Here is a 25,910-nt window from a genome sequence, read left to right as displayed (position 1 = left end):
AAGTTTAACAATGAAAACAAAAGGTGATCACTTCTCAAGGAATGAAACAAAAATTTTCCAGGAAATGTTTATTTTGGGGGGCCCCTTTAATGCTGGTGCCACCGGGGGAACCTACTGTGCTGTTGGCAGGAGGCAGAGGGTGTTCAAGCCTGGGGGCAACCAGGGAGAAAACGCGCGGAAACACTGCCACCTACTGGTCACAGACCAAATGAACTTGGGCTAGTAGGAAAAAATCCTGACGTTTTCCCAGGGGAAAATAGATGACACTATGATGACAACGACTATTATTATTATTATTATTATTATTATTATTATTATTATTATTATTATTGAACAGGCTTTTAGAGGCTGCTGGAGAGAAGGGAGGCAGAGGCTGATTAACCTTAAGGTGTGCCCGCGAGTCTCAGGACAAGTGGCAGGTGGTTCTTTGGTGTTCGGATCATCCCAAGGCCTATTGGGCAATGGGAGGTGTGAGAACAGAGTTCAGGGGCCGGCCCTGCGGCACAGTGGGTTAAAGCCCTGGCCTGCAGCCCCAGCATCCCATATGGGCATCAGTACCAGCAACGGCTGCTCCTTTTCCAGTCCAGCTTCCTGCTAATGCACCTGGGAAGGCAGCAAAAGAATGCGCCAGTGCTAGGGCCCCTGCCACCTGTGTGGGAGACCCAGATGGGGTTCACGGCTTCTGGCTTTGACCTGGCCCAGCCCTGGCAGGTGCAGTCATTTGGGGAGTGAACAAGCAGACAGATCGATCGATCTCTCCTTCTCTCTCTCTCTCACCCACCCCCCGACCCATAACTCTACCTTTCAAATAAAGAAATAAATCTCTTAAAAGTAAGTACATGAGGGGCTGACACTGTGGCACAGCGGGTTAATGCCCTGGCCTGAAGCACCAGCAACTCATTTGGGCGCCGGTTCTAGTCCTGGCTGCTCCTCTTCTGATCCAGCTCTCTGCTATGGCCTGGGAAAGCAGTAGAAGATGCCCAAGTTTTTGGGCCCCTGCACCTGCATGGGAGACACAGAGGAGGCTCCTGGCTTCGGATCGGTGCAGCTCCAGCCATTGCAGCCAATTGGGGGGGTGGGCCAGTGGATGGAAGACTTCTCTCTCTGCCTCTCCTCTCTCTGTGTAACTGTTTCAAATAAAGAAATAAATCTTTTAAAAGTAAATACATGGGTAACAACTTTTACTTCTGGAAATTCACCAGCCAGTCCAGCAGTGCAGTGGGGCAGTGGATGAATAAGCCGCGGCCCATCCGGACGCCGGCACGACACACAGAAGAACCCGAGCACGCGCTGCTGAGAAAGCCAGCTAAGCTCCTGTGTGTTGGTCCAGCCGTGCGTTTGGCTGCCAGGGACTACGAGAGGGAGGCGTGGACGGAGCGGAGCCCAGGACCTCTTCAAGGCAGTGAGACTCTTGTGCGTGGGACAACGGTGACACACGACGTCAGACACTGCCCCACCCCACAGAGCGAGCAACACCAACCTCAACCGTGACGTGGCCGTGCAGGGTCATCGCCGTCCCACTGCGGTGGAGGAAGGCGACACTCAGGGAAGCCAACGAGGTGAGAGCAGGTTGGGGACTTTCTGTGCTTTCTGCTCGATTCTGCTGTGATGCCAAAACTACTCTACAAAAATGTCTATTTAAAAAAATTCTTTTTAATCTCCTGGGGCACACGGTGATGCAGCAGGTTGAACTGACAAGGATGCACCCCACATCCAAGAGCCTGAGGCTGAACCCCTGCCTCTGCTTCCGACCCAGTTTCCTGCTAACAAATCGGGAGGCAGGAGATAACGGCCCAGTGCTTAGACCACTGCTACCCACATAGAATGGAGTTCCTGGCTCCTGGCTTTGGCTGCCCAACCCTGGCTGTTGTGGGAACTTGGGGAGAGACCCAGTGGATGGGAGATTATTTCTCTTTCTCTCTCTCATGTGTCTTTCAAATATATTTTAAAAATAAATGGGGTCAGGCCGGCGCCGTGGCTCACTAGGCTAATCCTCCACCTGCGGCGCCGGCACACCGGGTTCTAGTCCCGGTTGGGGCACCGGATTCTGTCCCGGTTGCTCCTCTTCCAGGCCAGGTCTCTGCTGTGGCCAGGGAGTGCAGTGGAGGATGGCTCAAGTACTTGGGCCCTGCACCCGCATGGGAGACCAGGGGAAGCACCTGGCTCCTGGCTTCGGATCAGCGTGGTACGCTGGCTGCAGCGGCCATTGGAGGGTGAACCAATGGCAAAAAGGAAGACCTTTCTCTCTGTCTCTCTCTCTCTCACTGTCCACTCTGCCTGTCAAAAAAATAAAATAAAAAATTGGGGTCCCTGGCACTGTGACATAAGAGATAAATCCTGCAGTGCCAGCATCCCATTTGGGCGCCCATTTGAGTCCCAGCTGCTCCACTTCCCATCCAGCTCTCTGCTGTGGCCTGGGAAAGCAGTACAAGATGGCACAAGTCCTTGGGCCCCTGCACCCACGTGGGAGACCCAGAGAAAGCTTCTGGCTCCTGGCTTTGGATCAGTGCAGCTCCAGCCGTTGCGGCCATCTGGGGAGTGAACTAGAGGATAAAAGACCTCTCTCTCTCTCTCTCTCTCCCCCTCTCTCTCTCTCCCTCCCCCTCTCCCCCTCTCCCTCTCTCCCTCTCTCCCTCTCTCCCTCTGCCTCTGCCTTTCAAATAAATAAATAAATCTTTTTTTTTTTTTGACAGGCAGAGTTAGACAGTGAGAGAAAGAGAGAAAGGTCTTCCTTCCATTGGTTCACCCCACAAATGGCCGCTACAGCACATCCTGTCCTGCCTTGTCCACCATGAGTGCTGGATGCTAAGGGCCTGGTGTTAAAAGGGTGCTGAGACCGCACAGGAAGCAGTGGGTGGAGTCGCTCATTGGGAAGCTTCTGTCCCATCCATGAGCAGGCAGAGTCCAGCACCTGCACGGTCTGGAACACTGCAGGTGACAGCGCGCTTGCTCTGTGTGTGTGTGTGTGTGTGTGTGTCTTGCTCTGCCTACAGAAGGAAAGGCAGAGGGAGGTGGGGAGAAGGAGGAGGAGGGAAGGAGAACAGACAGAGGAAGGACAGGTGGGCGGGCTGCAGCGAGGCCGGCAGGCAGGTGTCCTGGGTTCCTGGCCTTGTTAAAACCCCACTCCAGGGTGCGGGGTGCGGCACAGCTCGGGCTCCCCTTCCCCCCTTTGCTGGGGCTTCCCTTCCCCTCTGCTGCCCACTGCTGTCTCCATGGCGAGGAGCACGTGCTCAGAGACACTAGTACATAAATAAAGCATACAGCATTTTATGAAACAAATCTCCTATCAAGTCGAACAGTTTGATGCCTGCATTGTCGTGCCTGAGCGAGTGCCGAGAGGAGCACCACACACTGAGAAGTTTTAGGGTCCTTTAGTGCCAGCGGCCAAGAGGGGGCTCATGCCCCAAAGAACTCTTGACCCCAAAGCCCAAAGCAGCATGGCTTATAAAGGCAAAAACTGCAACATCGGGAGGGGAATACAGCTCATGACATGGTCATATACGTAATCAAGTCACATAAAAACAAAATGGAATAGGAATCTAACACGAGAAGGAGGGCACAGGCAGTGTCTTGCAGGCTGGATCCAAACTCTCACTGGCTCAGCTGCTCGCAGTCACTCTGCTTCTTATATTCCGTGTTTCTCTTTAGAATTTAGGTGTTAACTGGTCTCTTCCAGGTGTCAATTTAAAAAAGCTAAATAAAAAGGGACTATTAGACCAAGTCTCCCAGGACTTCCCTTGTTCCCTTAAGAGAATGCTTCCAGATAAGGACCACTCGGCCACTCAGCACGGAATCTGGGCTCCTGGGCTAGGCAGTGCCCACATCTTCCTCAGCCTGACGAGGTCACAGGAGACGGAGGCTCGTCCTGTTTCCCAGTAGAAGGAAGGACCCAGATCCCCTGGGTAGGGGAGCCGTCAGTGCACACAGCTCCACGTGAGCGGAGCCCAGAGGTCCCAGACGGCTGCAAGCACTTTCCAGAGCCCAACAACTCCAAGGCACCCAGTGGAGAATGTCCCAGATAGGCAGCATCTGTCAGCCGTGTGGTCACTGTGGTTGCAATTCCAGCGTCACAGATAGGGTTAGGGTTAGGGCTAGGGTTAGGGTCAGGGTTAGGGTTAGTGTTAGGGTTAGGGCAAGGGCTAGGGTTAGGGTTAGGGTTACGGTTAGGGCTAGGGTTGGGTTAGGGCTAGGGCTACGGTTAGGGCTAGGGCTAGGGCTAGGGTTAGGGTTAGGGTTAGGGTTAGGGTTAAGGTTAGGGCTAGGGCTAGGGTTAGGGTTAGGGTTAAGGTTAGGGCTAGGGTTAGGGTTAGGGCTAGGGCTAGGGCTAGGGCTACGGTTAGGGTTAGGGCTCGGGCTAGGGTTAGGGGTTAGGGTTAGGGTTAGGGTTAAGGTTAAGGTTAGGGCTAGGGTTAGGTTTAAGGTTAGGGCTAGGGCTAGGGTTAGGGTTAGGGGTTAGTGTTAGGGTTAGGGTTAGGGCTAGGTCTAAGGTTAGGGTTAGGGTTATGGTTAGGGTCTGGGCTAGGGCTAGGGTTCAGGTTAGGGTTAGGGTTAGGGCTAGGGCTAGGGTTTGGGTTCGGGTTAGGATTAAAGAAAAGACAGGTGATGGTTAGAGAAAAGACAGGCGATGCCCTGCTCCAGGACAGCCCCGGCTACTCCTAGAGTCATCCTCCTGTCTCAGGAATTCTCCACTCCCCCCCTCCCCATCAGATGCAATAAGGAAGTAATCTTCCTCAGATCCTGGAGGAGATGCTGTTCCCCTGCCCGCCCACTCTGCTGATCCTGAGAGTGGACTTTGCTTACAACAAACCTTGCTTGTTCACTTCAACCTTGGTGCATCCCACAGTTCTCTTCCTGCAGGGGATCAAGACCTTGGACACATTCACGGGTAACAGGAACGCCCTGCCCTCCGCAATAGGAGTTGGGTCGCAGAAGGCCTTCCCACCCCTCATCCTGGGATGGGCTCAGCCTCCTCTTTGCTTGGAGGATGGAATCTCTGACAACGACTCCTCAAGTGGAGCGTCCATGCAGCTTGCTGCCCACAGACCCTGTGCCTGTGTTCCTGTGCCCCAGTCTCCCGTGACTGGGCCCTGAATCTGGGCTACACAATCCTGAGCTGGCTAAGCCTTCTTCAACCAACAGGCCATGAACCAGCTGCTGAAACCTGGTGGAGGAAAGGGCCCCTCCCTCTCCCTCTCCCTCCACCAGGCTGCATCATGGCAGTGAGAATTTCTTAGAACTCGGGGCTGAGCTGGTCCCAGTTAATGCTAACGAGGGACGTGAGGACTGATTTTCCTGTCTCATTTCCACAAGGAGACAGTGCAGTCCAGGGCACAGGGGTGGACTCGGGGAATTCCCTCTGCCATCGTCCCACCTGCACCCATCGGCCCTCTGCTTCCTTCCCAGTACTGCCCTCCGTACCTGTCACTCAGAATGGCTCCCCTTGCACGACAAGGAGGACTGAGCCGGTGAGGAGCAGGAGAAAGGTCCAGGGCAGGGGCATGGTGGCCGTGGCCTTGGATGGGACTGCTCCTGAGGTTGTGGGTGGCCACGCTGAAATGGAAGCAGAAGACTGGAGGCCCCCGTCCAGACCCCAAACCCCAGGACAGGCCTTCCAGCTCCTGCTCCTGGGAAAGGCAGCCGTGCACACAGCTGGCTCCCGTACTGAGCGGCTGCTGGGACCAGACCTGGGGTAGCAGGGAGGGAGGATGGGAAAGATCTGCCAGAGAGGAAGTCGGGGTGACCATGCAACTGTCCCTCCTGGGGGGCCGCGACGGGAGAGGCTGGGGTGGCAGCCAGGAAGGGAGGCAGGAGCTGGACCTGGAGGTGGTTCTGAAGGACGCCAGAGAGAGAGCAGAGGAAACGGGAGAACCGGGATTCTAGGAAGAGGGGATGGCGAGGGAGAAGGTCTAGAAACAGTGATGGCCAGAGGGTGGAGGCCAGCAGGAGGGAGGGTGAGGGGACTGAAATCCACGCCGTGAGGAAGAGATGAGCAGGAGGAGGAGGAGAGGTGTGAGGGAGGCACAGAGGTGGATGCCACTGTTGTCGGAGGGAGGACACACCACACTGGATCGCTTTCTCAGTCACACAGTCCCTCATGCACACACACACAGCACACACACCCTGTCACACACACACAGCACAGGACACTCACAGGCTCACACAGCACACAAACACTGTTAAACACGCTCTAATTCATACACACCCACACTTCACACCACACGCGCCAGCATCCACACTCTTACATGCACACGCGCCCATACCCTCGCATGCACACTCACCCGGGTACAGCACACTCACATGCACACAGCACCCACACTGTGCTGCACACACCACTGTGGCGTCATCTCTTCTCCAGAGAGCACCCCTGCCCGCCAGCCCTATCCCTAGTTACCTGTAGCCTCCGGCATCTCCTCCCAGGACAACGAGAAGTCCCCCAGCCACCTTGTGCAGTCTCCCATGGACACCCTCCTCAAGAACTCAGTCAGCTGCCTGTCATTCTCCCAGGTCGTCTTCATCCAGCTGGCCCCAGGATGAACCTCTGTCCACTTTCTGGTGTCCGGGGCAAAGAGGAGGCCGATCTGTCCATCGAAGTTGAACTGCCAGGACCCGTGCGTGCCGCCGCTGGCTCCACGCCGACAGCACATCCTGCCCTGCAGGCTCGGGGGATCTGCCCCCATTGGAAAGACATCGGCAGAGATCAGCCGTGACAGATCCTCTGCCCCACCTGGGATCCACTTCTCCCTTTCCATCCCTCTGGTCTCTCCTGGCCCTGCTCTGTCCTCTGCATCCTGCACTTCCTCCTGGGGCACTTGGGTGGGGCCAACTTGCAACTCCACAGAAACCTAAGAAAGGCCCCGTGCCCAGATCAGTCTTGACAGATCCTTCACCCCACCTGGATGCTCCACTCCGTCCCCTTTGCATCGCCTGGCCCTGATGTCCCTCCACTCCCGCCCTGCCGCTGGGCCTCCAAAGGAAGGGCAGTGTCCAGTTCTGCACGTGGCAATCCTGAGTCCTGGTTCACAAACCTGCCCTCTGCCCAGGGTCTTGCAGGCTCACCCTTGCTTGTGGAATGCTGCATTTCGGCCACTTGCTGGTTGAGGGCGTCCACCACGTCTCGCAGCACTTCTGTCTGCTCTGCCCAGTTCTCAATGGCATCCACGTCCCTCCCAAGGGGGTCAAAAAAGCTGATCTGAGTGAAGCTGCAGTCACAGTGCAGAATCCTCCTGTCATCCACGTGACCTTGAACGTCACACCGTTGCTGTCCAGGTCCGGCCTTGGGATTGACAGTTATGTTGTAGCAGAGGGAGTGACCGTCTGTGGAAGGGAAACACAAGTGAGGCGTGGGGATGAGAGAAGGACTCACACTCCACCTCTTCCCCAGCTCCGAGACTAAGGAGCCCAGCTGAAGGGCGGGGCTGGGACGCAGGAAGTCACTTCCCGCCTTGGCAGCTCCACACTGGCTCCTGACTTCCTGCCTCCTGTGCTCCGTGTAATTCATTCAGGTTCTCTGACCAAGTACACGGGGTCCTCGGCATGGCCCCCGAGACTCACAGGGAGCCGGTGACAGGAGCATGTGGAAGCACACACAGTACCTAAGCGCACACGCATCTAATAGAAACTCCGACACCACGTGATAAGAAACTGCAACCACGTGGACATTCCAGAAAGCTGGCGCAGACGATGCTGGCCCGGGCAGCAGCAGGGGAAGCCTGGTGTGTGTGGTCCCTGGGCACTCACTGTCTTCTGGGTGCTTCTGGCAGAACTGACTCCAAGAGGCAAGACGAAGACAGAGACAGGTGTGCATAGGAGGGCGGGACTGAGAAACAAGGTTTCCAGAGTGTGGCAGGCAGTGGGCGATCAGGGCAGATCAGTCAGCTGGGAGGTCCTACAGGGACGAGTGTGAACAGACAGATGGACACACAGGCGTGCACCTGTCACCTGAGTGCACACACACATGCTCCTATGTGGAACAACCAGGGCTGATGCCACACACCAGGAAGAAGCTGGCAGAACCAGTGAGCAAAATGGCTGGACGATGACAGCCTCCCCTACCTGCACCTGAGGCCAGATCACCTGTCCAGCTGAGGACTGAAAACAGCAGCGCTGAGCGGGGCCCAGTGAGAGGAGAGGAAACTCTTTCTCGGGAAAGGTCAAGGCAGTCACGGGTGTACAGTGAGAGACAGCAACAGGGCTTAAGGTAGGACTCTGGTTGTAGAAAAGCCTGGGTAACTCGGGGAATGAGCACACGAGGGCGCCAGCATCCACCACCAGGAACCTCAGATCTCCACGCGCATCCCATGGACGCCGGTCCTGGGTAAAATGCAGAACTCAAGCCCAGAACTTCCGTTTCCTGAGCTGGATGACGTGTGCCCCTCGCCTGTGAGGAACTCCTGGTGGGCTGCAGGAACAGGGAGCCTGTCCCCAGACCCCAGCGCGAGGCAGCACCACTCACCCCGAGGTGAGCTCACTCCTGCGGCTGCAGGGAGTCTCCCCACGTGGACCCAGGACCCCGCGGGACAGCACAGGAGTAGCAGTAACGCTGCAGCCACAGGACCCCACTGCTCTCCCTGCGGCCACCAGAAGCCGCCGCAGGACAGAATCTGCTGCTGCTCTCACCCAGGCACCCGAGACTCCGCTGGAGCAGGACACCCTGTGGGCTGGGGCTCCAGCAGCCGGGGCACTGTCGATGCCACAAACCTGGGGTGGGCAAACGCGGCAGTGCTCAGATCTGGGCCCTAGCTCCTTTGCAAGTTGTCACTGGCTGGTGGTGTCACTGCCACAACCAAAAAGTTGAGCAGCTAGGGAAACACAAATGACTCCGAGCCAGTACAGTCGCTCTTTACACAACAGTTGGCCAGCTCCTGTGTAAAATAGGTTCATGTTCTATAGTGCTGCCTCCCAGCCTCCAGGGGAAGTGCAGGAGAAGGTGCCTGAACACTGGTTGGGGGTGGGGGGATGGTGTCCCCACCGCTTCGACTTAGGGTCCTGGGCTGGGCCTCCTTTGGAGGCCCAGCGGCAGGGCGGGAGTGGAGGGACATCAGGGCCAGGCGATGCAAAGGGGACGGAGTGGAGCATCCAGGTGGGGTGAAGGATCTGTCAAGACTGATCTGGGCACGGGGCCTTTCTTACATTTCTGTGGAGTTGGAGGTTGGCCCCACCCAAGTGCCCCAGGAGGAAGTGCAGGATGCAGAGGACAGAGCAGGGCCAGGAGAGACCAGAGGGATGGAAAGGGAGAAGTGGATCCCAGGTGGGGATCCTGCCTGGGGTGGCCTCAGGCAGGGGAGAGGCGCCATCGCCATTGCCATCGGGTAGGGGAGAAGTCAGGACCCGCCCGATGAGAAAGGCACGGATTGGACTGGAAGCCCGGCGTTCGTGGTCCCGTGCTGAGACTGGCTCAGAGGCTCACAGGGACTCAGCGACTCAAGAGGGCAGTGTCCGGATGAGGCTGTGAGTGGTGTGGCAGCAAGTGGACGCTGGTGGGTTGGAGGGGGAGTGTGTGGTTGCAGGCGGGGTCGGGGGGTGGCTGCGGTCGCCTCCATGCAGGGTCCGCACTCATCCGCGTGCCCCTGGCTCAGCGCCCACTGTCCCCAGGATGGGGCTGGGGCTCCAGCAGTTTCCACCGCCCCCTCCCATCGTCCTCCTGTGACTTCTGGGAGAAGCCTCCGCAGGGAAGCGCAGGCCCGCGAGGAGGTCCCCACCCTCTCTCCCAGGCCCTGCGCCCCTGCCCTGAAAGCACTCACCGGCCAGCAGTGCCCCGAGCCCGGCTGCCCGCAGACGCAGGAGCAGAAGCAGCAGAGAAGAGAAGCGGTGCCCGGCCAGCAGCTCCATTCTGGAGTGGGTGAGTCAGTTCTGAGCCCACTGCGTGTTTAAGGACAGGAAACGTGGTCGCGGGAGCACAGGTGATGGGATGTGGGCAGTCGTGAGCAGCTCTGAGGCGGAATTCCTGTTTCTGTCCAGCAAGTTTCAGGCGGGCTTTGCGGTTGGGACCAAGGCTAGTCTGCAGGGGGATGACCCCGTCTTCCTCAAGGTTTATTCCTAGCGCTATTTTTGGAAAGATTTTCTCCCGACTGAAGTTTGCTGCTTTATTTAAATGTGTGTTTCTCTTTTTCTGGTTTTTTAGCTCGCGTTTTTTAAGCAGTTTTTTCTTTTTTCAGTTTTCAGAGGGGCAGCTTGTGAGAAGCTCGCCCCCGCCCCCAAATCCTTTAGAGGGTGAACTTGACCTGCCCTGTCCACCCTGAGCGCTGGTGCTAAAAGGGCCCTGGTGTTAAAAGGGAGCAGCGGGTGGGGTTTTCCCTTGGGACGCTTCTGTCCCATCCAAGAGCCAGTCAGCGTCCAGCACCTGCAAGCTCCGAACACTGCACGTGGCAGTACTCTCCCTCCCTCCCTCCCTGTGTGTGTGTGTGTCTTTGTGTGTGTGTGTGTGTGTCTTTCTCTGCCTACAGAAGGAAAGGCAGCTTTATTAGCCTAGTGAGCCGCGGCACCGGCCGTAAATGAATCTTTTTAAAAAATAAATGAATGAATAAAGTTAAGGGCTGGCATTGTGGCACAGCGGGTTGACACCACATGTGATGCCAGCATCCCATTAGGAGTAATGGTTGGAGTCCCAGTTGCTCTGCTTCTGATGCAGCTCCCTGCTATGGCCTGGAAGTCAGTGGAAGATGGCCCAAGTGCTTGGGCCCCTGCACCCACGTGGGAGACCTGATGAAGTTCCATGCTCCTGCTTAAGCCTGGGCCAGCCCTGAGTTGTGGGTGCACAGTACCAAAGGCACACAAATGTGTCCTGGGACCTCATGGGGTACACAAGGACAGAACCAAAACTGCACCGTGGGCAGCAGTGGACACGAGCTCAGGCAATATTGTTTGGTTAATGTCAAGATATTAGAACCTTAGAACTGAGTATGTAACTACACGACACACTGTGATTCCGTGACTCACAATAACAAGGAGCCACTTGCTGTTACCGGCTTTTCTGGCTAAAGCCCTGGAATCCGGATTTCCTGTTTGCCAACGAGATCAGTTGGTGGCTCCTAGAAGGCTTCAAAGGATAGGGCCGGTCCCAGAAAGACCAAGACAGGACCTGTGAGCTCCAGCCCCAAGTCCAGGGAGGAGGAGCCCAAGGCTGAGATAATCCCCAGTGGTCAATGATGCAGTCAATCATGCATAGGAACAGGGCCTCTGTAAAAACCGAAACGGGAGAGGCTGAGATGGGATTCTGGATAGCAGCACCTGGAGCCTGATGCAGGGTGGTGCATGGCCGGGCACGGAAGCTGCGCGCCCCTTCCACACACCTGCCGTGGGCACCCCGCCATGTGACGGTTCATCTGCATCCTTTTAACATCCTTTACAATAATGGGTAAACTAAGTGTCGCCCTAAAAATTCAATGACACCCAAGGTGGGGGTCGTGGAAACACCGGGTTAGAGCCGGTGTCTGAGTACAAGCCATCACAGGGGCTGCCCCGGGCACCTGACTCGGAGGCAGTTTTGTAGGACTAAGCCCTCAATCCACGGGACCCGACTCCCACTCCAGGTGGATAATGTCAGAGCTGAGTTGCAGGACCACCAGCCAGCGGCCACTGGAGAAGGCTGTGTCACGGTGCAGGGCTGGTTTTATGCTACCACGATGTTACCACAGAGACAGCGAGACACAGTTCACAGGCCTTCCAGATTTTCAGAGTGAAAGTTCAACAATGTATTTATCATTTCTTTCCCACAGAAAAGCAGTAAAAATGATAGTGCATTATGGGATTATTAATTTTTGATACACGTGCATAATGCGGACTTTTGATGGCTGACAAATTCTTTTATTAACAGTCAAAAAAACTTCACACGATAGGAAAATAAATGTTTCTTTAATGAATAAATGAAAACTATCCAGGACCTTATACTATTTTCAGGATATTCTAGGTTTGATATAGACCTCAGAAGACAGGATATTAGCCTGCTGGCATCACTAGGAAATGAGAAACTAACAAAACACTTACCTAACAACGAGGAAATAAAATTTATATTTATAACCTAAGTTTTATATATGACTCACAATGCACATTAATCTTAAATTTATGTTTCTTAAATATTTATTTACTATTTATTTAAAAGGCAGAGTGACAGAGAGAAGGGGGGAGAGAGAGAGAGACAGAGAGAAAGACAGAGAGAGAGGGATCTTCTATCTGCTTGCAATAGCCGGCTTCCCATATGGGTGGCAGGGACTCAGTACGTGGGCAATGTGCCACAGCCTCGCGGGTGCACCAGCAGACGGCCGGTCCAGAAGCAGAGCGGCGGCTCCGGTGTGGGACGTGAACAGCCCAAGTGAAGGTTTAACCCGCTGAGTCCCATTGCCAACCCAATTTAATAGTTATCCTATTTTAAAAAGTGCTAGATAAAAATCCTAATCTAAGACTACGAATCTGAGGTATACAATAAAGTGGTGGTGGGTCAACGCCAAGTCTAATTATCACACAACAATCAAGCGGCAACAGATGCTGCTTCCAGGCACAGTGCCCGTGTCACTCCCGGCTTCCCGGTGGCTCTGGTCACGCCTGGGCTGCGCCCGAAGCTGCCTGCCGGGGCTGGAACAGCACTGCCGGTGCAGACGGACAGGACCTGTTCTCTCACAGCCCGAGAGGCACGATCCCACTGGTGACGACAACCTTGCCTCTGCAAGTTCTCCTGGTCTCTTAACAATCCATCCAGTGGGCAGGAGACACAAACTTAGTGTAGGACAGTTTCCTCATTCTCATTGTCATCAGAAAGCCAGAGCAAAAATAGAGCCCCATAGAAATTTCAACATTGAATTGTTTGGAAATCAATGAAAGAGCATTTACTGTACAAGTGTATCTTTGTCAATTTATTATAAACCACGCTGCAGCAGGTGACTTGTGCTCAAAAGGTCTGTTTAGACAGAGTTCTCTACCAGGGTTCTAACAGCACGCGGCACTCACACGACGGTCACTGGGTACCCCAGGAAACTCATTTCTCTTTGGTCCACAAAGAATGGCAACCGTGGGCTCCAAAGTCCTTCCTATCTACAAGTATGCACACACACACGCGCGCGCGCGCGCGCGCACACACACACACACACTCCGAGTTAGCAACGACCGCACCAGCACCGCTGACAACTCTGAGCGTCTACTTTTCTAATTGAATTATAAAAGAAAAGTAGTTTTTGTTGTTGTCATTAAACTTCAGTCTTCAATATTGAAACTGCTAAGTTACTCCATTTTTCCAATGGGAAAAAAATAGAAAAATAAAGTTGGGGTAAAAAATAAACTTGGGAAAACATAACTAAATAGTCTTAAGAAAAACCCAGTGTTAAAAAAAACATTCTAACAGTAGTTAAAACCCATGTGCAGAGCTGCCCAACACAGCATTACTGGTAATAACTACCAGGAAAAAATGAAATATTGAGCAACAGAACTGTAAGATAAACCAGGAAACAGTCAGCTGATAGAATATCACAGGGCCTTTAGGAACAACCGCGAAGAGGAGAAGCCACCGGGAAAGTGGATGACGTGAAGCCAAACGCAGAGAGAAGCCCGCTCCAGGAGACCGGCACAGCGGGACTGATGCGGCTCTCACCGCCCTGCGGACGGCGGGCAGCTTCCCCTCGCCCACAGAAACAATGCAGAGCTTCTGCCGGGCTGCAGCCTTAGAAGAAAATGAAATACACCAAAAACGACAGATCCCACAAAAAACATGTCTTTGAAAAATGACTATTTCTGAGGGAGGCAAGCGACTGATCTCAGAACTGCACTCGCTTCTGGTCCAGGCCCAGCCAGAACCACCTGTGGCCTGACCCCACCACCGATTTTACCACCTAGGCCCTAATCTGTCCATCTGACGGCTTTTGTGTAATCGACGTTTCTACATTTGAGGACAGAACAATTCAGACGCACAATCATCCACGGAACAAAGCAGTTCTCACGCAGCAATCAAGCTCTACGTTTCAAGTGATCAAACGGTGAGCAAGGACCCTGTGACGACCCCTGGGTGGAGTCCACTGTCAGTGCCTCCGCACAGGAGATCTACCGCAACAAAGACTTCCAACCAAAGAAGAACACACTCTGTTTTCTATTTTACTGTTAAACAGCTGGGGCAGAAGACCGGATTTTCTAGAACTGCAACAGAACAGGATTAGAAAGGCTTCCTGCCAGGCCTGGAAAGGACGGGCCTGGGGCCTTCCTGATGGCTTTATGATGACAATGATAACCTACCTCGCAATTCAGCGCTCTGAAGAAAACATTCAATCAAGACTAAATCACACAAGTATCTGCTATTTTCAAACAATTGCTCAGTAACAAAATTCTAAAATAAGAAATCACTCATTAGCTTACATTGTTTATCAAACGTGAGTAGACATGAATAACGCACGCTACAACTGAGCAGTCTAAACACTGCACACTGCTACGCAACAGCCAGAGAGCACGACACGCGACAGCAGGACAGCGCTTCACTTTCTGCAGGCCAAGTATCTCTCAGTGACGTTCTCCCAGTTGATCACGTTCCAGATAGCTTTCAGATAATCAGGTCTGACGTTTTTGTATTGCAGGTAGTAAGCGTGTTCCCACACATCAATCCCCAGCAGTGGAATAAGGCCTATCAGAAAGAAAACAAAGCCATAAATTTCACTCCGACACACTGCATCTTCTCTAGTTAACATATATCATCCTATTCACACAAAGTTATTCTCCGAAACAATCATATCCACTTCTGTTTCTTACACAACAGGAAATCTGCCTAAGAATGACTACTCCGATGTAGAAGATTTTTTTTTAACTTTTATTTAATGAATATAAATTTCCAAAGTACGGCTTATGGATTACAATGGCTTCCCCCCATACCATCCCTCCCATCCGCAACCCTCCCCTTTCCCACTCCCTCTCCCCTTCCATTCACATCAAGATTCATTTTCGATTCTCTTTATCTACAGAAGATCAGTTTAGCATACATTAAGTAAAGATTTCAACAGTTTGCACCCCCATAGAAACACAAAGTGAAATATACTGTTTGAGTACTCGTTATAGCATTAAATCTCAATGTACAGCATATTAAGGACAGAGATCCTACATGAGGAATAAGTGCACAGTGACTCCTGTTGTTGACTTTATCAATTGACACTCCTGTTTATGGCATCAGTAATCTCCCTATGCTCCAGTCATGAGATTCCAAGGCTATGGAAGCCTTTTGAGTTCTCCGACTCTTATCTTGTTTAGACAAGGTCATAGTCAAAGTGGAGGTTCTCTCCTCCCTTCAGAGAAAGGTACCTCCTTGTAGGTACCCGATGTAGAAGATTTTAAACTTTACTCTTCGGAAGGAAACATGATGAACACAGATTTGCAAAACCAAATGCCAATGCAGCCATCCCAGGGCCGACTGCCAGCCTCCCCCAGGGGTCTCCGGAGCCACGTGAGGGGTGCGCTGTGGGGCAGCCGAGGCCCTCCGAGCAGTCGTTCCCACTTGTAGGGTTTACAAGAAACCCACTCTGCTCCCAAAGGCGAATCTTAGTCTCAGGGCAACACAGCAGTTATGACATACTAACAGATTAAGTTAACAGGGAAAACCGAAAAGAATCAGAAATCAAATAGTGTAAATGAAGAACTTCATTTGGCCGGCACCACGGCTCAGTAAGCTAATCCTCCACCTAGCGGCGCCGGCACACCGGGTTCTAGTCCTGGTTGGGGCACCGGATTCTGCCCCGGTTGCCCCTCTTCCAGGCCAGCTCTCTGCTGTGGCCCGGGAGTGCACTGGAGGATGGCCCAAGTGCTTGGGCCCTGCACCCCATGGGAGACCAGGAGAAGCACCTGGCTCCTGCCATTGGATCAGCGCGCCGGCCGCACCGGCCATTGGAGCGTGGACCAACGGCAAAGGAAGACCTTTCTCTCTGTCTCTCTCTCTCTCACTGTCCACTCCGCCTGTCAAAAAAAAAAAAAAAGAAGAAGAAGAAGAAGAAGAACTTCATTCTATCTAAAAAAGGTCCACATAGGCGGGCTCTGTGGCGTAGTGGGCTAAGCCTCTGCCTGCAGCACTGGCATCCGAGATGAGTGCCAGCTCGTGTCCTGGTTGCTCCTCTTCCATCCAGCTCTCTGCTGTGGCCTGGGAAAGCAGTGGAAGGTGGCCCAAGTGCTTGGGCCCCTGCGCCCCCGTGGGAGACCCAGAAGAAACTCCTGGCTTCGGATCAGCTCAGCTCTGGCCATTGTGGTCATTTGGGGAGTGAACCAGCAGAAAATGGAGGACCTCTCTCTGTAACTCTTTCAAATAAATAAAATACTTCCCAAAAAAGAAAAAAAAAAGCTTCATTCTACAGAGAATTAGTATCAGCTTAGGCAGCTGTAGGTAGTAACAGTTACAGCTGTGATTAGAGGAGCAGCAGGAGCCAGCACAAAGCTGAGCCTGGCCTCAGACTGCACCCCCTTTGCTGAGTGCTTGCGGGTAGCTGGGACTAGGACCCAGTATGTGAAGGGGTTTGGCTCCGGCTGTGGGCTGTTGGCTCCCGACTCATCTGGAAGCTCTTCGGGAAAGATCAGCGGAGGGTGTGGGCAGCCGTCCTGCTGGGTGACCGTTGGTGGCCCGCCATGTGACAACTGCTGACGCCACTCACTTCCTGGGCACAACTCAGATTTTTCCAGAATCTGAATGGCTCTTTTGGGCAAGTGAGATGCCATGAGAATCTGTGAAGGCCACAGCAGAGAGCTGGATCAGAAGAGGAGCAGCTGGGACACAAAGCGGCGCCCATATGGGATGCCAGCACTTCAGGCCAGGGCTTTAACGCACTGTGCCACAGCGCCGGGCCCTAGAATGAAGCTTTTATGACCAAATAGTTTCACGTGTGTGTGTATATGAAAGTACTATCTGCTGTAAAAAAATAAGTAAAAAATCCAGGACCTACAGTGTTTTTACTTACCCAGGTCTCTGTGAAGACTTGCTGAGGTTAACATGTCCAAACACAGCACTGTTCCTAGCTAAGAGCGTCACAGAGAGCCGTGTCCCCAGATGAAGTGTGTCACTTGTGAATCTCACCTGTTGTTCCTTGCAGCGGATCCTGATTCGCACACGCAGCAATCTGCAAGTGTCCCTGCTCCTTATTGAAGCCGAGCCAACCCCATCCTGAACCCTGGACACCAACAGACACAGCCGTCAGCTTCTCCTTGAACTTGTCAAAGGACCCAAAGTCACGTTTGATGGCTTCCAGTAACTCCCCTGTTAAGAAAATTCCAAGAAGCACCGCAAAATGAGCAGACTTCAGTCACTAAACCACACTTCATGCTACCTGGACTAAGACACTCTTCACGCGGCAACACCTCGGGGAGCTGCAGCAGAACCGAGCGTGCGAGCCGCCCGGGCCAGCAGCCGCATCTTCACAACCTGCGGCCACACGGCATCTCAGGGAAGCGGCTCAGGATTTCTTCCCCCGTGTGATTTTCGTCAGAAAGCAAATATTTTCCATTTGCTTACTTGTTATTACTTTGACTTCTGCCCTAACGACTCTACATCCTTGCTTGGGAATTTAAAAAAAAAAAAAATCACAGTTATTATCAGGTTCTTCTCCAAGGCAGCTACATTTTCCAACCTTGATTATATCGTGTTTTTTTGTTTTTTGTTTGTTTGTTGTTTTTTTTTGTTTTTTTTTTTTTTTTTTTTTTTTGACAGGCAGAGTGGATAGTGAGAGAGAGAGACAGAGAGAAAGGTCTTTCTTTTGCCGTTGGTTCACCCTCCAAAGGCTGCCGCGGCCGGCGCACCGCGCTGATCCGATGGCAGGAGCCAGGTGCTTCTCCTGGTCTCCCATGGGGTGCAGGGCCCAAGCACTTGGGCCATCCTCCACTGCACTCCCGGGCCACAGCAGAGAGCTGGCCTGGAAGAGGGGCAACCGGGACAGAATCCGGCACCCCAACCGGGACTAGAACCCGGTGTGCCGGCGCCGCAAGGTGGAGGATTAGCCTAGTGAGCCGCGGCACCGGCCCGATTATATCGTTTTAAAAAGCGTGGTTTTCATGGGTCCGGCACTGTGGCGCAGAGGGTTAACACCCTGGCCTAAAGTGTTGGCATACCATATGGGCGCCGGTTTGAGACCTGGCTACTCCACTTCCCATCCAGCTCTCTGCTATGGCCTACGATAGCAATGGAAGATGGCCCAAGTCCTTGGGCTCCTGCACCCGCATGGGAGACCTGGAAGAAGCTTCTGGCTCCTGGCTTTGGATTGGTGCAGCTCTGGCCACTGTGGCCATCTGGGAAGTGAGCCAGAGGATGGAGGACCTCTCTCTCTGTCTCTACCTCTCTCTGTAACTCTTTCAAATAAATAAAATAGAACTTTAAAAAAAAATAACTATAGTCCTTTCATTCTGTAGCAATGTACAATTCTAGATTGTACTTAACAATCAAGTCAACAGGGTCAAAGTCATTTCCTGTTGAAGGCAATCACCTTGGGGCCAGTGCTGTAGCACAGCAGGGTAAGCCACTGTCTGCAGCACCTGCATCCCCTACTGGCGCCAGTTCAAATCCCAGCTGCCCTACTTTTTCTTTTTTTAAAGATTTATTTATTTCCCAAGTTAGAGTTACACAGATAGAGAGAGAGAGAAAAAAGGTCTTCCATCTGATGGTTCATTCCCCAAATGGCTGCAATGGCCAGAGCTGCACTGATCCAAAGCCAGGAGCTTCTTCCAGGTCTCCCCCGTGGGTGTGCGGGCCCAAGGACTTGGGCCATCCTCCACTGCTCTCCCAGGCCATAGCAGAGAGCTGGATGGGAAGTGGAGCAGCCAGGTCTCAAACCGGCGCCCATATGGGATGCCGGCGCTTCAGGCCAGGGTGTTAACTGCTGCGCCACAGCGCCGGCCCCTTAGCTGCCCCACTTCTGACCCAGCTCTGTTACTGTGCCTGGGAAAGCAGCAGAGCACAGCCCAATGGCTTGGATCCCTGTACCCACGTTGGAGACCTGGAAGAAGCTCCTGGCTGTGGCCATTTGGGGAGATCTCTCTCTGTGTCTCTGTCTCTCCCTCTTTCTATAATTCTGACTTAAAAAAGCAGATCTTAAAAAAGCAATCACCTTTTATAAGCACAGGTGATGGAATCAAGCGGCACAGATGATACAGAACGGCAGAAGCGCCAACGCCACCGGCTAAGCACGGGCGTCATCTCACGCCGCTACCTGAACAAGCTCATCAGCGGTACACTAGGGGACGAGGACCAACCTGGGAAAGAGTGGTCCACTTCCCTCACCTTCTCCCAGCTTCCTGGCGCGTGTCCCGGGAGACAGCAGGTGAGGGCCCAGGCACTCGCGCTCCTGCCACCCACGTGGGAGACCAGGATGGAGCTCCAGTCTCCTGGCTTTGGACTGGCCCAGCCCTGGCCGGTGCGGCCATCTGGGGAGTCACGCAGCGGACGGAAAACCTTTCTGTGTCTTGGGTTCCCCCCACCAACCTTCTCTCAAATAAATAAACCAATTTTTAAATCTTTAAAACACACCCTCAGAATTCAGGGCTCTTCAAGGAGCCCAGAAACCAGGGAGGACACCTAGACTCAGACGTGCGCCCCGCCTTCTCTTCCCACGGGAAAGAGGACAACTAAGCTGTCGGGGTCGCCAGCTACACCGGCAACTGTGCGAGACCTCTCACCCTGTCCTCCCCTCCCGACCTGCAGCTTTGGAAAAAATCATCTGCAAACTGGAACAACTGGCTTTTACCAGTCAGGAAAAGTAAAAATATAGTACCAAAAGTGTCATTCTAAGCCCTTTAAAAGTTATAATGTACCTAATTCTCCCAACAGCCCCACGGTCGTTCCCGGATCACCCAGATGAAGGCAAGGTCCCGGTGGGCAAGTGCCACACCCCAAGTCCCAGGCTCAGTGAACGCAAGGTCACCTTTTCTGAAACCCGTCTCTCTCTTTCCCTACCATGTGTCTCACTCAGACCAGAAAGGCACCGTGTGTGACAGCACACGTGTGGGCACACGCAGAGCCAGACAACCTAACTCCCTGAACGTTCTCTCCATTCCCACTCCCGTCCCTGTGAGTTATAACTCTGCTGCACCCCCTGCGCTGAGACACATGCCACTACGATTCCCCTGGGAGAAGTCCGGTCAACGCGCACTCCTCCTGCGCACACAAGGCAGGCACGAGTGCCCCGGTGCATACCGACCTTTGGGCTCTCCACCACCGTTAGGGCTCAGGTTTGTCCAGAAAATGGTGTGGTTGATGTGACCTCCACCGTTGAACTTCAGGGCAGGCTGCAGAGCCACCTGGGCTGTGACGTCTCCTGAAACATGAACATGCAAACATGTGTGAAACCTCGCAGATTTTCAACCACTGTATTCACTATTCTAAAACATCAGATAATTGGACTAGCTTACCTATGATAACCCTATTGTTCCTAAAAATCTAGCAATTTCGGTCACTATACATACACACACACACACACACACACACAGCCCCGCTCAAGTTACTGCTCCCAGTGGATCTGAGTCCATCAGTCACATGCTGAACAACTCCCAAGGACCCAGCAGCGTTAGGTTAGCAGAGACTTCACTCCCAAGTGCCAACGAGGTCGGAGTTCTCACAGAAGATTCCAGCAAATCAAACACCAAAGACAACAACCAACGAAAATACAGTAACAGAATGCTAAACTGTACGGCTCAGCATACACACTACACAGAGCATTTATAAGACAGACTGTCTTTTAGGAAATATTTCAAAGTTACATTCGGAAGAAACAACATACTCAAAACTGAACTCCTGATGTTCAAACCCAGACTTACCCATCCTGGGGCTCCCCCACCCTGGTAAGCACCAGCTCTGTACTTCAGGACACACTCTGTAACCTTTTTTTTTAAAAAAATACTCCTTTAAAAAAAAAAGACTCATTTATTTGAGATAAGGATAGAGTGTTACAGAAAGGGAGACAGACAAAAATCTGTCTGCTGGATCACTCCCCATATGGCCACAAGCCAGGAGCTTGGAGCTCCATCCATATCACCCCAGCGGGTGCAGGGGGCCACACACTTGGGCCATCTGCTGCTTTCTCAGGCGCATTTGCAGGGAGCTGGATGGGAAGCAGAGCAGCTGGGGTTGAACTGGCGCCCCACGGGATGCCGGAGTCACAGGCGGCAGCTTACCCCTTTATGGATGCTCTCCCGTCACACCCCATACTCACTCCACCAACACATCCATCAGCAAAGCCAGCCCCACCGTTAACACTCAACCAAAATCCAATCCCTTCTTCCTAACTCTGCTGCTCCCCATTGGCACACAACACCAGCACCCCCTCCCTGGCGGGACACTTCCCACCTCAAGTCCTGACTTCCCTGCTTGGGCCTCTGCCACCCACTTAGGAGACCCGGATGGAACTCCAGCCTCCTCCGGGCTTCAGCCTGGTTCAGTCCCAAGTATTTGTGCATTCAACCAGTAGGCGGAAGATCAAGCTCACTTGCGCATGTATTTTTCTCTCTCCCCTGCCCACCTGTAACTCTGCCTTTCAAAAAAAAAAAAAAAATGGCAGGGGGAAAAAATAATTTCAACAATTTAAAGTTTATTTAGTCACTTTAAAATTATAATTGTGGGTGAGGGCTTAACATCTGCTTTTAAAAGCACTTTTGTGAAACTCAGCATTTTATTTGGCTTCAGTTCAATATTTGTCCTCAAATACACTCAAAGAAAGTCAAATATTCTTGGTTACAAGTATTTACGGGAGCAGGCGTTCACACAGCAGTTCCGAGGCCACTGGAACGCCACAGCCCACACCGAGTCCTGGCTCCACTTCCGATCCCAGCTTCCTGCCGGTGTGCATCCCAGGAGGCTCAAGCACTCAAGTCCCTGCCGCCCACGTGGGAGACCCAGCCCGGCCCGCACCAGCTGCTGCAGGCATCTGGGGAGTGGACCAGAAGACGGATGACCTGTCTCTGCTCTCTCTTAGACTTCCAGACTTAAAAAACTTATCAGTTACATGGGATGCGATTATGATGCTGTTTTTAATATTCATTTTCCTGCATTTTCAAACATAAAAACTTAACTTTTTATATTTAAATACAACTCTAAATAACAGAAAGCTCTGCAGGTACTTATTGACAAACAGTACTACAACATAACAAATCCTTTTTTCGGTGGCTTTCATTAAACATGTAAAGGACTGAAATTAAGCTGTTTAAATATACTGAAGGGGGGCCGGCTCCGTGGCTCACTAGGCTAATCCTCCGCCTGCGGCGCCAGTACTCTGGGTTCTAGTCCCGGTTGCTCCTCTTCCAGGCCAGCTCTCTGCTGTGGCCAGGGACTGCAGTGGAGGATGGCCCAAGTGCTTGGGCCCTGCACCCCATGGGAGACCAGGAGAAGCACCTGGCTCCTGGCTTTGGATCAGCACAGCGCGCCGGCGGTAGTTTTTGGGGGGTGAACCAACGGAAGGAAGACCTTTCTGTCTCTCTCTCTCTCACTGTCTAACTCTGCCTGTCAAAAAAAATACTGAAGGGGGCAGCATTGTGGCACCTGCACCAGCATCCCATAAGGATGCCAGTTCCAGTCCCGCTGCCCCACTTCTAACCCGCTAATGCGCCTGGGAAAGCAACAGAGAATGGCTCAAGTCCTTGGGCCCCTGCACCTGCCTGGGAGACCGGAAAGAAGCGCCTGGCTCCTGGCTTCAGACCCGCCCAGCTCCAGCTGTTGTGGCTATTTGGGGAGTGAACCCGCAGATGGAGGATCTGTCTCCTTCTCTCTCCCTCTCTCAAAAAAAAAAACAAAAACAAAAAAAACACCTCTCTGCCTTTCAAATAAATAAATCTTAAAAAAAAAAAAAAAAAAACCACCTGGAGAGAAGTCCCCAGTTGTCAGCAAACACTTTCACAGCTGGGCCATTCCCAGGCCTCCTCATGGCCACATCCTTCCCGCATTTGCTTCCTAAATCCGAGCCTTTTCCCACACGCAGGGCACAGGACTGCTGCCAGGAAACCCTCCAGAGTGCGCTGACTCCCTCCTGTTTTGTTTAGCCAGGCACTAGCTCACAATCAGGCTGAAATACTACATTTTTCCACTAGAGGCCCCCAGTCAGCAAGATGACACTACCTAAAAATTACTGAAATTTCCCCGGCCTGACACGCCATGAAGGCACACTGAAGGAAAAGCAAAGATGATTCTCTGTAGCTTACCAAGCAGGGCGCCTGGAACCATGACCGCCAATTACTTTCCTTGTATAAACCACTGACTAACAGATCAAAAGGAAAATACTGTTCTGTATGGAAAATAGTATTTACACACTCCCCCAAGGCACAAACCCACGAAGTCTACAGGCTACCAGCCTTATCAGCTGAGCTCTTTAAAAAAACAAACAAACAAAAAAAAAAAAACCAGCAGTTATCTCTGCTTTATATTTTAACAAGATTATATTTGACAAGATTAGACAGAAACATGTTTCAGTTTCCCACAAAATGGCTGTTTTCTCTGTGAACTTTGACCCCCCAAGAGCAGCCCAGAAAAGCGCCAAGTCTAACAGGATCTGCACTGTGGCACGTTTTGGTAATGACCCTCACAATGCTGGGTCAGGGCCCACTGCACACGGGGAGCGCCAGACACCCGTGTCTCCGAGCCCCGGGCCGGGCTCCCAGGACGGTGGCAATGCCCACAACCAGTCACACAGTCAGTGTGAACGCTGCCTGGGGCTGCGGCGCCACAGCTGGGCTGCACGTGACAAAGGGCAGAGCTGTGCGGCTGCCCGCGGCGGCAGACACACACCCTGGCAGCAAGGGCACTGGTGCGGGCCCAGGGGACAGGCGCTCTCCGCCCTCCTCCACGTGACCCACAGATTTCGCTGATTTGGCCAACGGTCCCTTATACAACACAAACAGCTGCCAACACACAAAAGCTCATTTTTTTGGAGATAACATGGTTAATTCACATCCTACTCCAAGGCTTGGCGCTCACAGGGACGGAGAACGTCTCTCGCTCTGCCAAGACACAGCAGGCCGGCCTTGAAATTCAATCTAAAGCAAGCTATATATTTTTTAAAAATTCATTTATTTATTTGAAAGCTAGAGTTACAGAGAGAGAGAGAGAGAAGAGAGAGGGAGATAGGGAGAGAAAGGGAGGGAGAGAAGGGGAGAAGGGGAGAGGGGGGAGAAGGGGGAGAGGGGGGAGAGGGGGAGAGGGGGAGGGGGGGAGAGGGGAAGGGGGGGAGAGGGGGAGAGGTGGAGAGGGGGAGAGGGGAAGGGGGGAGGGGGAGAGGGGGAGAGGTGGAGAGGGGGAGGGGGAGGGGGAGGAGGGGGGGAGAGGGGGAAGAGGGGGAGAGGGGGAGAGGGGGAGGGGGGAGGAGGAGGGGGAGAGGGGGAGGGGGGAGGAGGAGGGGGAGAGGGGAGAGGGGGAGGGGGGGAGGGGGGGAGAGGGGAAGGGGGGGAGGGGAGAGGGGGAGAGAGGGAGATCCTCCATCCGCTGGTTCACTCCCCAGATGGCCACAAGGACCAGGCCTGGCCCAGGCTGAGGTCAGGGGCTGCATCCGGGTCTCCCGTGTGGCTGCAGGGGCCCGAGTGACCACTTTGCATCCAAACGGACCTTGGCAGGAAAAAAGTTTCCGACCCCGGAAGGCTCGTGGGTAACAAAAGCGGGGCACGAAAACCCACAGGCGTGGTTTCTTATTATTTCATTTTTTACGGGCCCAAGCTTCCCGGTATGGCCCCGCACGCCCCCCGCGGCGGCTCGCACCCACCCCTGGCCAGCGCCTCGCGGTACTTCTCCTCCGTGGCGTTCAGGTTGTTCACGTAGGCCGCGTGGTGCTTGCTGTGGTGCAGCTCCATGATCTGCGCGTTGATGTGGGGCTCCAGCGCGCCGTAGTCGTAGGGCAGGTCGGGGAGGCTGTGCTTCTGCCTGGAGCCCAGGGCCGCCAGGCCCGGCGCCAGCCCCCGGCGCGCGCTGCACGACAGGGAGCCCCCGGCCGGTCAGGCTGGGTCCCACCCGGGCCCGCCAGGCCTGGAGCGCCCACCACTGCGCGCCCCGGACACATCTGCCGGCCCCCAGGCCTCCCTGGGCCCGCCAGGCCCGGCACGGCCACCACCGCGAGTGCTGGACACACCTGCCGCTCCCCCCCCAGGCCTCCCTGGGCCCTCCAGGCCCGGCGGCCACCACCGCGAGCCCTGGACACACCTGCCGCCCCCCCCCAGACCCCCCTGGACCCGCCAGGCCCGGCGCGGCCACCACCGCGAGCCCTGGACACACCTGCCGCCCCCCCCAGGCCCCCCTGGACCCGCCAGGCCCGGCGCGGCCACCAACGCGCCACAGCCGCGCGCCCTGGACACACCTGTGCCCACCCCGGGCCCACCAGGCCCGGCACGGCCACTGTGGACCCCGCGCGCCCCTTCGCCCTTGGGCGTGACCGCGTCCCCGCCGCCGGCGCCCGCCCCGCACCTGCATGCCGCCCGGCACAACATGGTGCCCGCACCGCTGCGGCCGCCACTCCCGGGCCTCCTCAGCGAACCAGCGTCCGGTCGCGCGGCGTCCCCGGCCGCGCCGCAAGGGCAGCCGCGGCCCCGCCCCCCGAGCCCGCCCCCGGCGCGCCCACCCGGGGAGGGAAGGGGAGTGCCGGGGGCACCCGGAGCGGGAGAGGCCGTCCCGCCCGCGCTGCGCGGCCTGGGCCTGGGGCACGCGGGAAGAGAACCTGAAAACGTGAAAGTCGCGGCAGCCCCGGCACCTCTGGCGGTGCTACGGTGGGCGTCGCCAAGGGACGGTCGCTTCTCCCCCCCCCGGCGGCGTTGGTACGGCCCGCAGCCCGCCGCGACTCCGCCCCCAGCCGGCGCCGGGCGGAGGTGGTCGGGCCCGCGGCAGCCGCGCCTCGACCTCGGCTTCCGGGGGCCGGCGCTGAGCTGGGCGTGCGGCCTCCGCTCCAGGGGACCTGGGCTCCCGCCAGCAGCGGCCCTCGCTCCTGAGCGACCCGGGGCTGGTCTTGGGGAGGACGGGCCGT

General features: G+C 54.4%; 2 protein-coding genes across 2 annotated transcripts; both read right to left on the bottom strand.

Annotated features, from left to right (window-relative positions):
* Positions 1-5,277: 5,277 nt before the first annotated feature.
* On the bottom strand, positions 5,278-10,036 carry LOC138843188 (UL16-binding protein 1-like). The gene is made up of 4 exons (XM_070073313.1): positions 9,741-10,036; positions 7,057-7,314; positions 6,392-6,667; positions 5,278-5,550 (listed from the first exon to the last, which is right to left on the bottom strand). Exons 1-4 carry the CDS (start codon positions 9,826-9,828, stop codon positions 5,426-5,428), a joined length of 747 nt encoding a protein of 248 aa, XP_069929414.1. The 5' UTR covers positions 9,829-10,036; the 3' UTR covers positions 5,278-5,425.
* Positions 10,037-11,780: 1,744 nt separating this feature from the next.
* Positions 11,781-25,515, bottom strand: SOD2 (superoxide dismutase 2). The gene is made up of 5 exons (XM_051854201.2): positions 25,358-25,515; positions 24,663-24,865; positions 20,124-20,240; positions 17,015-17,194; positions 11,781-14,593 (listed from the first exon to the last, which is right to left on the bottom strand). The coding sequence occupies exons 1-5, from the start codon at positions 25,378-25,380 to the stop codon at positions 14,448-14,450; spliced, it is 669 nt and encodes a 222-aa protein (XP_051710161.2). The 5' UTR covers positions 25,381-25,515; the 3' UTR covers positions 11,781-14,447.
* Between the last annotated feature and the right edge of the window lie 395 nt (positions 25,516-25,910).

The sequence above is a fragment of the Oryctolagus cuniculus genome, chromosome 5 (assembly GCF_964237555.1).
Source record: "Oryctolagus cuniculus chromosome 5, mOryCun1.1, whole genome shotgun sequence".
Lineage (NCBI taxonomy): Eukaryota > Metazoa > Chordata > Mammalia > Lagomorpha > Leporidae > Oryctolagus > Oryctolagus cuniculus.
This window is presented reverse-complemented; position numbering and strand designations above follow the sequence as displayed.

Bases quoted from the DNA above. Each gene is read 5' to 3' on its own strand.
- LOC138843188 (XM_070073313.1), bottom strand. From the start codon at position 9,828: ATGGAGCTGCTGGCCGGGCACCGCTTCTCTTCTCTGCTGCTTCTGCTC. The intron at 7,315-9,740 runs GTGAGTGCTTTC...TCCCTTCCACAG, and splicing joins GCTCGGGGCACTGCTGGCCG to ACGGTCACTCCCTCTGCTAC. The intron at 5,551-6,391 runs GTAACTAGGGAT...CTTCCATTTCAG, and splicing joins GGAGATGCCGGAGGCTACAG to CGTGGCCACCCACAACCTCA.
- SOD2 (XM_051854201.2), bottom strand. From the start codon at position 25,380: ATGTTGTGCCGGGCGGCATGCAG. The intron at 20,241-24,662 runs GTGGGTGCGAGC...TTCATGTTTCAG, and splicing joins CCGCGAGGCGCTGGCCAGGG to GAGACGTCACAGCCCAGGTG. The intron at 17,195-20,123 runs GTCGGTATGCAC...TTTTCTTAACAG, and splicing joins CGGTGGTGGAGAGCCCAAAG to GGGAGTTACTGGAAGCCATC.